We start from the raw sequence: 12,821 nt of genomic DNA on the forward strand, positions 1-12,821 counted from the left end.
GGTTACTCTGTATTTTATGAGGTATCTAGATTAGTTTTCAAACTTGTCACTGGATTTTTAAATTTAATATGCCTCTGGATTTTTTCGAGGTATAGAGACACTGTATATACTTTGCCTGTAAAGTAATATGGTACAGACGTCTTGTCAAGACATCTTGATCATGCTGTCGTTACACAGACTCTGCTTCTTGCAGTACAAACACCTACAAGGAGCAGTAGTTGCAGTAGAGTGATTTAAGTGTTCTTTTCTAATAAATGATTATTCATTAGGTGAACATATTATCTGTAATGATTGTTAGGTATGCCCCAGTTTAATTTTCCCCTCCTAACACAAGTTATATCTCAATACCAACTATGAATTGCTAGTTTCAATAATCCAGGTTCCAAAGATTCTTCAGGGTTTTTTGTTTTTTCTCTTTTTTTCTTGGCACATTGTGAATTTTTATTGATTAACAGATCGGTTAGAGGTTATTTTCTATTATTTCATTATCATTTCAGCTGCACAGCAAAGAGCTAAATCAAAGTGAAATTCTGTAGCCATGCTGCTGCAGGACTCTTGCTGTATTTAAGTCCATCTTATTCTTTCTGATGTCTTTACGGAAATACCCCATACGGTGTTAAGACAGGAGCAGAAGCACTTTTCTCACTAGCAATGAGACAGTCTTGATATGACGTTAGCATGCTTCTTTGAGCCCATCTGTCTTCCGTTAGGTGTTTGTGCTTCTCGGCTGAGGCTGATCCCAGCAGGGGTGACACTCGCTACAGAATGAGAAACTGCACGCTCATCTGCAGTTTCATGCATTCGTTTCTGAATATGTTGAACAAAGGACTTGTCTCCTCACAGATCCAGTCGTACATAAGCAAACATGCTCAAAGATGCCTTTGGACCAAGCACATTGAATTCAGAAAGCAAGTAAATTATGCTCCATTTGTTAGCATCTGTGGGCATGCTGCATGTGGACGCTGTTGTCTCCCATCTACAGCCAGGGATTCCCCATACAGCCAAGCAAGTGTGGGAGAGTTTAGAAATAAAGCCCCCCCCTTTTTAATTTTCCCCCCACTTGTAGACCTCTACCACATCATGTCCTTTTATTTAAATGTTATGTGCATTACGGACCAAGAAGTGAGTCACACCAGGGTTTTCTGTTGTAAGGGTGTGCTGTTGACTGGGACAGAAGGAGAAAGAGGGAGGGACGTTGGCAGAGAAAGAAAAGCTAAGCAGTGGGAGGTAAAAATCTCTGGAGCATGTGGCAAATGGGTGCGAATGGGAGGTGCTTAGGTGAGAGAGGAACCTTGTTTTCCCCACTTACTTCCTGAAAAGAGAAATGGGAAGAAAGCTAAGCAGTTGACGCTATGCGTGTTTTTTTGTGAAAGGCTCCTGAGGGAAACTGGGAGTGGCATCCTTGAGCATGCTTGTATGATGGTATCTGCTTCACTGTTTCTACTGAAACAAGCCTGTTCGTAGGCCACCTGGTGAGACTGAATTTTGCCCAGTAACCCACTTCATGGTTATACGGTTGTGTCAGGACATGAAAAGGTTTAGCTAACCAGCTCCACCAACTATATAGCAGCAAAATGCTGAATGAAACTTTCTGTAAAACCTGTAAAAGTGCTCTAATGGTTTGTCCTCCTTCATTCTTAGTTATTTTATCTACTTTATTAATGCAGTCAAGTATAAAGTTCAGTTGCCTCTTTCTCTCCAACCAAGCAGCAGACACCTCTGTCTCTGTGTCTCAGAGCAGCAGAAGTGTCTGTGTAACCATCAAGGTCCTCATATGTCTGTAAGGGAGCTGCTACAGAGTTAGGATTCAAAACATTAGTGCAAGTTGCTTCTAATTATAAAGAAATGTCAAATATGCTTTTGGACTATTTTTTTTCCTCTCTCTCTTTTTCTTTTAAATTTACTTGAAACAGCAATTGATAAGAGCTTCTTAGAAGATTACATGTTTCTGTGGTTCTCTCCTGGGATTCTTTAATTGCTGTGACGATGTTCACATTACGCATCATTTGTGCATCTCTAGGTCGATGATGTGCATTTTTTTCATCTTCTATTTTTGTGTTTCTTTGTACAGCTAAGTAACGTCCTAACCTTTTCTTCTGTCATGCTGCGTTGCATCAGTTTGCACAGCAGCTGTTGTACGAATCCCAGGCAGGAAATAAAGCTCTTGACCTGTTGGCTGGTTCTATTTCAGGCTGTGCAGGCATGAATCACAAATGCTGCAATGTGTTGTTGAGGTAACCTGCTCTGAACTGTCAAAAGAAAGATTTGTTGTCTTTTCTCTTGTCTGCCACATAATTCCATCTAGCCCGTTGCTGTTTCATTAAGATAATCTTGTTGCATCAGCGTTTATGTTTTAATGTCATGTTTTGTCACTACAGAGAGAAGACACAGTTCGGCCAGCAAGCCAGCCTCCACATCGCCATTCCCTGTGTCGGGCAAAAACCGAAGCAGCGGCAGTGGGCTCAGGCCTGGGCTGGGCTCGGGAACTGCGGCTGGAGTGACAAGTGGAGGCATCCTTTGCCGGCCGTCCACTGCCGGCTCTAGTTTAACCTCGTCTTCATCTTCCTCCTCCAATCCAAAACTTTTCAAATCCGCCAAAGACAAGCTGCCAGGCATTCAGCGACGACCCCCCTTTACTCCATTCAGGATAATCCAGCCAGATAAAATGTAAGTTTTATTTTACAAACCTGTGCGAAATTGGGTGTCCTGATGGTTTTTGCTATATGATGATGTACTCCAAGGCAGGTAACCAGACTACCATGCCTTGTGAGATATTTTGGTAACTGGTTCTTGTTTTTCAGAAAGAAGAGAAAAAAGGGATGTGACTAATTATTTAATTTGCAGTTAATGTAAAAATAAATGTAAATGTAATGATGGGACATTATAGAATTATTTTTTTTGTCCTATCAGCCCCTTCCATTCGTCCACATCTGTCTCTTACCATGCTCTGCTCACTGGCTCTATGTTTCTAACTCTCAGCTTGCTCCTTGCTGCCCTCTTCATCTCTGTAACCTTCTCTTCCAGCCTCACCCCGGCTGTAAAGGTGGAGAAGATGCATCTGAGGGTGGAATCGTCAGCTAAGCTGGTGCAGGCTTCATCTGCCCCTGCCACCACCTCATCCTCCTCTTCTACATCCTCCTCTAGCACCACTGTGAGCTCCAACACTACCGCTATCACAACCTCTTCCTCCGTCTCATCAGCCCTTAAACCAGGCCTTAACTGTCCCTCCATACCAAAGCCCCCTTTGCTGGCCCCAGGTCAGATTCCCAACGGCAAGGGCCTTCTCTCAGACAAGAAGCATGACGGCAGCAACAGCAGCAGCACCAGTAGCAGACGCCACTTTAGCAAGAAAGTGTCAGGTCAGTAGGATGGGGACAAACTAGTTACAGTTTTCTGTCGACAAGAGTTTGCACAGTCAGACGGACATTGTTGATTTAGGTTGTCACGCTGAGCATTTTAAAAATCGGTGGCTGTAAGAAGACCTTGTAAAGTCAGGCAAACTAACAAAGCATCAGTGCCATTGTTCACCCTCCCTCCCCTCTTGTGCCCTTCAGAGCGCGAGTTCAATCCAGACATTCATTGTGGCGTTATGGATGTGACGGCTCGGAAACCCTGCACAAGATCTCTCACATGCAAGGTAACCTTCCTTTCTGCTCTGCACACTATGTAAAATATACACTACTTGGCCCCAAAAAATATTACACACTCTCTAATATTTTGCTGTCCGCCTTTAGGTTTGATTCCAGCAGCATTTGTTGTGGCATTGCTTCTATAAGCTTCTGCAATGTAACCAGATTTATTTATTTTTCACCAAGATCTTGTATTGATGATGGGAGAGTCCGACCACTGCACGGAGCCTTCTCCAGCACATCCCAAAGATTCTAAATGAGGGTTCAGGTCTAGACTTTGTGGTGGCCAATCCATGTGTGAAAACAATGTCTCCTGGACCCTGAACCACTCTTTCACAATTTTAGCCCCTTGAATTCTGGTATTGTCATCTTGTAATATGACTGTGTCATAAGAATAAGTTGCTCATACAGTATATTTCGGTAATGAGCTGATCTCATTCTTTGGACACATATTGCTGAATCTAGAACTGACCAACTGCAGCAACCCCAGATCATAGACTGCCCCCAAAGGCTTATACAGTAGGCACCAGGTATACATCACTTCATCCTCTGTTCTTCTTACCCTGATTCTCCCATCACTCTGTAACAAGGTAAATCTGGACTCATCAGACCACATGGCCGCCTTCCATTGTTTGTGCTTCCTAAAAATGCTGGAGCCTTTTTCTTCGGTTAGCCTCAATGATTAGTGGTTTTCTTGTGGCTACACAGCTGTTCAATCCCAATCCCTTGAGTTTCCTTCACATTGTTCATGTGGAAATGTTTTAGTTTTGCTGTTAAACAGCCCTACTGTTGTTATTCATCGATTTGATTTCACCAAAGCTTTAAGTGATCACCATCATTTAGGGTTTTTTTTCTGAACACATTTTTTCCTGGAAGATGATGGTCCCCCACAATCCTTCAAGTTTAACCCAGTTTTAGTAGTTTCTGTAAGCCCCTTAAATGTTTTCTCTGCTTGAGGCCAATGATTTGACCCTTCTTAAACAGACTAACATCTTTTCCATGACCATGAGATGTGTCTTTCCACATGGTTGTTTAAGAAATGAGAAGCTACTCATTGCATCATTTGGGGTTAAATAATCGATAATCACCCATGCGGTAACTATCCAATAGGAGGCTTGTTCCTATTTGTCCAGGTGGTGACTTTATTTTTTGGCCAGGTTGTGTATATATAGATGGCAATGCTTTACAATACTCTTTATGTCACAAATTCTTTTTAAAGGAAAATATTAAATTCAAAAAGCAGAAACAGTGTTTCTTTATGTAAGTGTGGTGCCACCACATCAGCTTCAGATCTCTCCATGCGGGTCTTCGCAGCATCTGGCTGAAAACTAAAGGACAACATTGTTTTAATAACAAAGAAAAGAATTTTAAAATAAAGCCTAAAAAGAACAGGCAACCATTGCAGTGAAGCTAAAACAGGAGAAATGTGCTCTCTCTTCCGTGTACCTGTTAAAAGACGTGCAGCAGCGTTTTGCACTAGCTGGAGATGAGATAAAGATGACAGTAATCCAGCCGTGTTCTGATGAAAGCATGGATAACGGTCTCAAAATGTTTTTTCGAAAGGAAATGTTTGATCTTTGCCTGTTTTCTTAGCTGATAAAAGCTGCTTTTTACCACTAAATTAAAAGCACTGTCCATTCTTACACCCAAATTGATGACAGTTGGTTTGAGAAATTGTGCCAGAGGGCCCAAATCAACAGGGGAGGATCCAGTGGTTACACCAGGACCAAATAATAGAACCTCTGTCTTTTTGTCATTAAAATGCTGAAAGTAAAAAGCCTTCCAAGACTTTACATCTTCGAGACTCTCTATCACCAATTTCAAGGAATAGGAGTCCTTTCCTTTCAGAGGCATATAAACCTGACTGTCACCAGCAAAGAAATGGAACACACACTTGTGTTTTCTAAGATAAGAACAAAGAGGGAGGAGATATAAAGAAAAAAAGCAAAGGACCAAGAATTGAGCCTTGCGGGACCCCATATGACACAGGAGCAGTGAAGAATTTAAAAGAATCAAGGATGACAAAAAGCTCTCTTAGCTAAGTAGGACCTGAATCAGTCATGGGCAGCTTCTTGAATGCCTACTTAATGCTCTAAATAGGATAACAATGTGCGGTGAGCCACCATATCAAAGCCTGCTGTTAAGTCCAATAAAACTAAGATAACATTATCTACGGAGTCTGTGACTAAAAGAATGTCATTAAAAACCCTCAGTAGTGCAGACTCTGTGATATGAAGAGACTTAAGCCAGACTGAAAAACCTCTAAAATATTATTTACCTCTAAAAACTCTTTCAACTGTATGTAAACTATTTTCTCTAAAAAATTTTAAATAAAAGGAAGTTTGGAAATTGGTCTAAAATTGGACAGTGCTTTGGGATCAAGGCTAGGCTTTTTAATTACTGGCTGCACTATAGCATATTTCCAGTTTCTTGGGACCACACCTGAGATCCCCAGAAGGCTTCTGTTAATAATAGCGAGAACATGCGGTCCCAGAGTGGAAATTACCTCTTTAAATAAACGAGGTGGGATGACGTCAATAGGGGAACCCGAGGGCTTCAGATGGCCAACAATCTCTTGTAAAAAATCTAAGGATACAGGTTCAAACTGATGGAAAGCAGCAGAACGAGATGCAGAGACTGATTGATCGGAGATAGAAGATATCTGAGCCCTAATATTAGCCACAAAGGAATTCTGAAATTTTTCACAAGCCTTAAATGAAGGTTCAGTGCAGACAGTTTTAAGAGCATTAAGTACAATATCTATTGTGTTAAAGTGTGGGGCTTATTGGAGTTTGACAGAATAATTGACAGATATTTTCTTAAAGCATTGTTCATAGTTGAGAAGAGTTTTCTACTGACAGGAGCATAACCCTATGCAGTCTGCAGTGATGAGCCATATAATGTTAGAAATATTTAACTTTGTTCAGTGAAGATGTTTGGCAGTATAGTAATGTTTGTAGATGGAAATAAAGCATGAGGTTTTACGAGTAGTATGCAGGATATTAACTAACATGTTCTCTCATTCTCTCTCTCTCAAAATGAAAAAGAATTGATTCACTTAATTTCTGGTTATTTAATTTTTCATCTTTTGCTGTCCTAACAGACACATTCCTTAAGCCAGCGGAGGGCGGTGCCAGGGCGAAGGAAGCGTTTTGACACACTGCTGGCAGAGCACAAGAACAGAGCAAGGGAGCGGGAGAGGGAGCGAGACCTCCACCAACCTCATTCCCAACAAAACGCCCCTCTCAGGGACCCACACCCCTCTTCCCACCTCGTCCCTGGCCATGAAGCCCACCAGGTGACTCATGGCAACGGCCCTGCCCTAGATGCCACTAAGCCTTCGCCACTTGGAAAACCCAAATTTCACAGTCCTGGTCTTCCACGGTAAGCGCTGTGCCACATTCATTCAAGCTTTTAAGTTTGCAGTACTTGTGTGTAGTTAACTTTGTCCATGTATTACAATTTGTGTTGTTCTGTGAAAGACTGCATGTTTGAGTTAATCACCCCACTTTGTGTAAATCAGACTAAATAGCAGTCACGGAGGTGGTTCTTCTGGAGACTCTGCAGTAGTACAAGAGTCACAGCACCATCTGCAAACTACCCCCGATGGTTTCTCCAGACCCTCCAGTGATGAAGGAGAGAACGAGGAGCGAGAGGACAACGCAGACAAACTAGACTGTCACTATTCAGGTTATCACCCACGACCGGCAGCTGTAAGTGTAACCCACCAGTAGCCATATGCAACTTTTTTCTTTTTTTTTTTTTTTTTTAATATGAAAGATTTTTTCCCCCCCTTATCCAATGCCGTTTGCCTTTCCAGTATTGTAACTTTGGAAGTCGACTGTTTGGGAGAGGCTGTTACTCCTTTGACAGGCGATGGGATAAAGTGCGATGTGCTCTAACCACGATGATGGAAAAGCATGTCAACTCTCAGATGTGGAAGTAAGGCTGTCTGTTAAATATTCTCCACAAAAGTTCTGGATGAACCAAATGCATAATCGATTTTTTTCCAGTAAATCCTACATGATGTGAGGAATATAATATAAATTGTCTTGTTTGTTATGTTACCTTAGCAGTAAATCTAACAGATGATTGTATTTTTCTTGTTGCAGAAAAATCCCCTTGGCCTTGGAGAACTCCTCCTCTGTTGTACCTACCCATAGGACAAGCACAAATTCCCACAGTAGCACTCCCTCTTCAGGCTTCCTGAGCCCTCCTGCCACCTTACCCCAAACTCCTTATAGCCAGTCTTATGAGGGCAAGTCAGTGCTCTCCTATGGGACCACGTTAAATGCTCGCAGCTCCCCACAGGGCGGGGCTGAGCACCCGGCCTATGGCACCACGCAGGCCCGACAAGTGTCTTCGTCGCCGCAGATGCCTTCAGCCCACTTGTCCTCATCCTCTTCTTCAGCTCCTTCCCTAGCCTCAGGCCGGGCGCTTAAGTCTCGTTCCTCCAGCAGCAGCACTACCAAGTCATCTTTGTCGTCATCATCATCTTTCAGGCCCAAGGAGATGTCGTCTGGCTCCTCCACACCTGTCATCCCCAACTCCGCTAGTGGAGGAAGCATTGGGGCAAACAGTAACAGTAGCAGCACTAGCTTCAGCTCGGGGAAGAAGAGGAAGAACAGCTCCGTTCTCTCTTCGTCCCATGGCTCCTCTGAATCCTCCTCATCTAATGCCAATTTCTCTTCCTCCTCGTTCAAAAAGAACTGTGCAAATGTTGGCAGCTCAGGGAGCACCTATCACCACAGCTCATTAGGTCTGTCATCCTCGTCGTTATCCTTCTCCCACAGTGGAGTCCACAGTGTGGGGCTTAACTGCGGCCCCAATGTGCGGACCAACTCACTTAGTCTCAAGGCAGAGCAGTCTGGAGGTTCAGCTGGCGGCTCCTCTGGGCCACCAGCACGAGGTCCTCCCTCGGGCAGTCCTGCAGAGTCCATCAAGCGTATGAGTGTGGTGATGAACAGCAGTGACTCAACTCTTTCCCTGGGGCCTTTTGTTCACCATCAGTCATCATCATCAACCGACCACCACACCAGCTTTAGTCACCACTCCACAGACGGACGCCTGGAGGGCAAGAAGCGCAAAAGCTCTTCTGCCTCCAGTGGCATTAACAGTGGAGGCGGAGGAGGAGGAGGACCTGGACCAGGTAGATCCAAAGTGGCCAAGTCACCTGCCATAAACAACATCCATGGGAAGCAAGGGCGAAGCATTCCAGGGACACCAGGACTACCCAACAACACCCATTTACATCAGGTTGGAGGGCTTTTATATTTCCTTTTAGCATCATCCACAAATGTCTCAAATTGTTTTACAAAACAGATAACCAGGTAGTGAATGCATGTTACTCACCTAAACAATCTATCAGGATCAATCTATCAACCAAACAGTCAGGGTTTTAACTCGCTTCACTTTTACTCATGGAAAGATTTTAGGCTTTCTTGTGATTTATGTCTGTAAATTACCCAACTTTCAAAGACATCGAAGTTTCAGGAGGGTCACATGACACAGGCAACTTGTAGGCTTGTCTGCTTGCACAAGCTCTGGTACTCGTGATGGCAGTTTTTTTACATTACGTAATGAATAACGGAATGAATAAAAAAGTAGTAGTGCATCAATTCATAATTAAAATAAAACCGTGAAACACATCAGGACAGTAATTATCACATACATTATGCCTTTTTAACATTTGCCATTGTGACTTTGCCAAAGGTTCTTCTGAAGCCGTTAACACAAATCCAACATCCTGAAACCAAAGTATTCCTGGTTATTTTATATAGCTGGATGTCCCCTAAATGCCTCACATGCAGGTAGCTAGTTGCATTAAAAGCTATTATAGACACTGGTCAGGAACATCACCATCAAACGTGGTCCATCACTGTTAACTCTGCTCTACACTCCGGTCTACGAGTCATCAGTGTTTCTGAATAATTTACCAGGAAATAAACTTCGTAATGCCATTAAAAATAGTTTAAAAATGTGTATTTTGCCATACTACATGCTAGCAAGCAAATGCACCCAGTTCTTTTTTTTATATTGAAATGTATTTTATCTAATTTGAATGTTTTTGACCTAACATGTCCAGGTGAACCAGTGAAAATGCAGATTCCCAGTTTTATGTTGATTAGAAATTATCCCACTGCAACCAGAAGTTTTTTATTATTGTTGTGATTTTAGTAATAGCAGTTTATACTTCTACTGCTGCTATTGTACACCAATGTTTGACTTTAATGGTGTTTTCTTGTTTCTTTGCCCAGCCAAAGGCTCGTCCCTGACAGCGGTGTCTGGCGTCCGTGTTTGGAACTGGCAGGCGGAGAATAGGAGCTGTTCATGTACTGCTCTGGACTGCACGAGGCCTTCTAAAATGAAATCCACATTACTCTCAGCTTCCCACAATCCTCAGGGTGGAGATGATCTGGACTGCCCAGTGAAGTAGATGTGGTCCTTACTATTTCTCCCAAAGCCATGTGTGTGAGTGTGTTTGCGCGTATGTGGGTGCTTGTATGGGTGGGGCACTGAATGGGGACAGGGGTCCAATGAGCGAGCCGAGAATCCCCAATGCAAGTCTTGTCCCAATATTTTGAGAGGTCTTCCCAGGTGGTTGGAGGTGGAAGGATGAATTGCAGCAGCCACAGGATCTCGTAGGTCCTGTGGTTCAGGTTAATGGCTGCCACAACCAGCCATCACGACACTGAGCAAATGGGGAAACGGCAAGTCGATCTCTTCCGCGTGCGTTGAGGAATGGGTGTGTTAATGTGTGCCTGCAAGTATTTTTTTCCTCATGTCAGATTCTGCTGGACTACTGGAATTTCCAAACTTATTTACACCCCCAGCGCCTGATCTCAGAAGCCTTGCAAGGAGAACAGGAGGAGGAACAAACTGTTATTTGCAAACCTTAAACAACGCCCAATCAGCTTGTTGTTTTCACTCTTCGCTAGTCACATGTTTAGTAAATTCTGGTTACATGCAGTAGCCTGAGACAAGCCCATGGGGATGATCTGGCCAATTTAATCACCCAGAATAATTATGCAAGTGTTACCTTTTTATGATTTCTTATGAGCTTTTTACACTGAACTACAAAGGCTTTTTGTAGACTTGGTGAAGACGGTTGTGCTTTTAAATGTGAAAAGGACACCTGATGTGCCCATTTGATTAATACTTTTGTCAGAGAGATAGCGTGGTCCTGGAGGGACACTTGTTAATTTCCTGAATCTTTTCATCATGCAGAATGAAAGCCACAGTAGACCTGCCCCCAACTGTGAACAGCATTAAGTAACTACTTTTCTCCACAGGCACTGCTTAGCTGTCCACAAAAGCTGCCACAGCTTTGCCAACTACTTGTTTTTTTATTTAAAAAAAAAACATAAATGAGAGGAATCTTGCTCATAAAGTGGTGAAGGAGCATTGTGGATATGAGGAAAATCTGTGCAGGCTGTGTTGCTACAGCCGCAGCTTACCTAAAGTACTCTTTGTTTTACCCACACAGCTGTATGTCCTTAGCTGCATGTGGGCAGATGTGAATTGTAATGTTTTATTTGTCCTTCATAGGGATTCAGGTATGGTACGTCTTAACTGGAACAAACTTGCACGTTACTTGTCTTCTGTGGGCTGGATTGTCCCTCCTGTTTGTAACCACTACCCAGTCTCATGATGGTAACGTTTGAATGCATCACCGTAACACTAGGTTGAGGTTTGTCACAGTGGCCAGGCATTATACTATATTCCTTTGTCAAAATGGAGTCTTAAATCAGGCAATACTTGCTTCTATTTTTGGGATGTTTGCTTATTAAAAGTGATTCTGGGAGTTTCTTGGTGCGAGATTCATGGAGGCAGTTTCACGGGAAACCTTCGGCAACACCCGTTTTATGGAACCCACACTGATGTCAAATGGCGTAGAAAAGTTTTGAATAGTTTTTTTTTTTTTTAAGAATCTTTAATTTACGTTTTGTCCCTTGTAGCCTACTTATCACACAAGTATTGAAGTATCCCTATTTGAGAATACATATTTTGTTAACAAATTGTACATAGTAAAGTATGTATTTTTGCACAGGCATTTTTCGTACACGCGGAACTTTTGGTACAATTTTGAAAATCATTATTTATTTTATAAAATAAAAAATAAAAAAAAAGATTAAATGTCACAGGACATGACTATTTGAAGTGGTTCACTGCCAAGTCTATACAATGCAATACACCGATATGTAGAGGCTGAAGCATCCCGTGAATCGTGTACTCGGATCCTTTAAGGGGGGTGTTGCCGCTGTAGCATGTGTCTGTATGACAGAGGGTACCTTTATTCACTTTTCAAGGTCTCAGTCACACTTGCTTTTACAAGGTATTTTATGTTGCCTATGAATCGACACAACAAAAAAGAAGCCACGCTGTGACTCAGTTAGTCTGCAAATTTGAAATGTCATGCAGGTTTGAATCTGTGCACTGTTCGAGTCATTCGCTGTGTAGACCTTAAATCCATTTCATGATTGAAACACTTGTTCTTTTCTAAAGGCTAAAGGGACTTAGCAATCGTTGCAAGGAAGAGGAACGCTTCCAACAATCCAACTGCTTGCATCATCGTTGCCAAACAAGTAATTTGAATCACATCTTTTAAAGAATGAGTTTAGCAGCTTTTGAAAGAAATATCAAAATAAGAAAGTGCCTGAATTTGTTTCACCGACTGTTCCGAGGACAGTATTCTTTGGGTTGCTTGACCTTACTTGAATGTTCAGCGTATTTAGGAGTTTGGTTTTAAATCTGCCTGTGAACCTAAACGTGGTAAAAACCTGAGTTAGTCAGCTGCCCAGTATGAAACTTTTCTTTTTCCAGTTTTCCGGACCAGATGTTTTAGATTTTGTTACCCTAATGTGTGCTTTAAGCCCTCTCTGGTTTACTGAGATTTGTAAAGAAAAATTTTAGTTTACTTTGAAAACTCCAGAGATCTTAACTGTTTCCTGTACATGGAAACATTGCAAGGGTGTTTTCTTTATTCACACCGTAGACTTGGAATGTGAATGTGAGGAAAAATACAGCTGATGTCTGGGAAGAAAAAAAAATCCATTCATACTATGTAAAAGCGTGTATAGTTTTCTTCTTTTTGTATACTTTATCAGAATCATTTTCAGCTGGACTTATGTATTGGCTGCTATGTAATTCATGAACAAAACATAGGTTAGAATTAATATTTAAAGAAAAGAT

The 12,821-nt window shown here is 42.2% G+C and overlaps 1 protein-coding gene across 3 annotated transcripts in view; it reads left to right on the forward strand.

Annotated features, from left to right (window-relative positions):
* LOC121637220 (ataxin-7) overlaps positions 1 to 12,818 on the forward strand; it is a 36,720-nt gene extending 23,902 nt beyond the window's left edge. For 2 of the 3 annotated variants that reach the window (XM_041981232.1, XM_041981233.1), the window contains 8 exons: positions 2,379 to 2,667; positions 3,025 to 3,359; positions 3,555 to 3,637; positions 6,733 to 7,013; positions 7,153 to 7,342; positions 7,450 to 7,571; positions 7,742 to 8,885; positions 9,887 to 12,818. In XM_041981232.1, coding sequence (XP_041837166.1) covers positions 2,379 to 2,667; positions 3,025 to 3,359; positions 3,555 to 3,637; positions 6,733 to 7,013; positions 7,153 to 7,342; positions 7,450 to 7,571; positions 7,742 to 8,885; positions 9,887 to 9,904 — 2,462 coding nt within the window. In that variant the 3' untranslated portion in view covers positions 9,905 to 12,818. The remainder of the gene's footprint in view (positions 1 to 2,378; positions 2,668 to 3,024; positions 3,360 to 3,554; positions 3,638 to 6,732; positions 7,014 to 7,152; positions 7,343 to 7,449; positions 7,572 to 7,741; positions 8,886 to 9,886) is intronic. The other variant, XM_041981234.1, reaches the window with a different exon arrangement.
* Positions 12,819 to 12,821: the final 3 nt, after the last annotated feature.

The sequence above is a fragment of the Melanotaenia boesemani genome, chromosome 3 (assembly GCF_017639745.1).
Source record: "Melanotaenia boesemani isolate fMelBoe1 chromosome 3, fMelBoe1.pri, whole genome shotgun sequence".
Classification (NCBI taxonomy): domain Eukaryota; kingdom Metazoa; phylum Chordata; class Actinopteri; order Atheriniformes; family Melanotaeniidae; genus Melanotaenia; species Melanotaenia boesemani.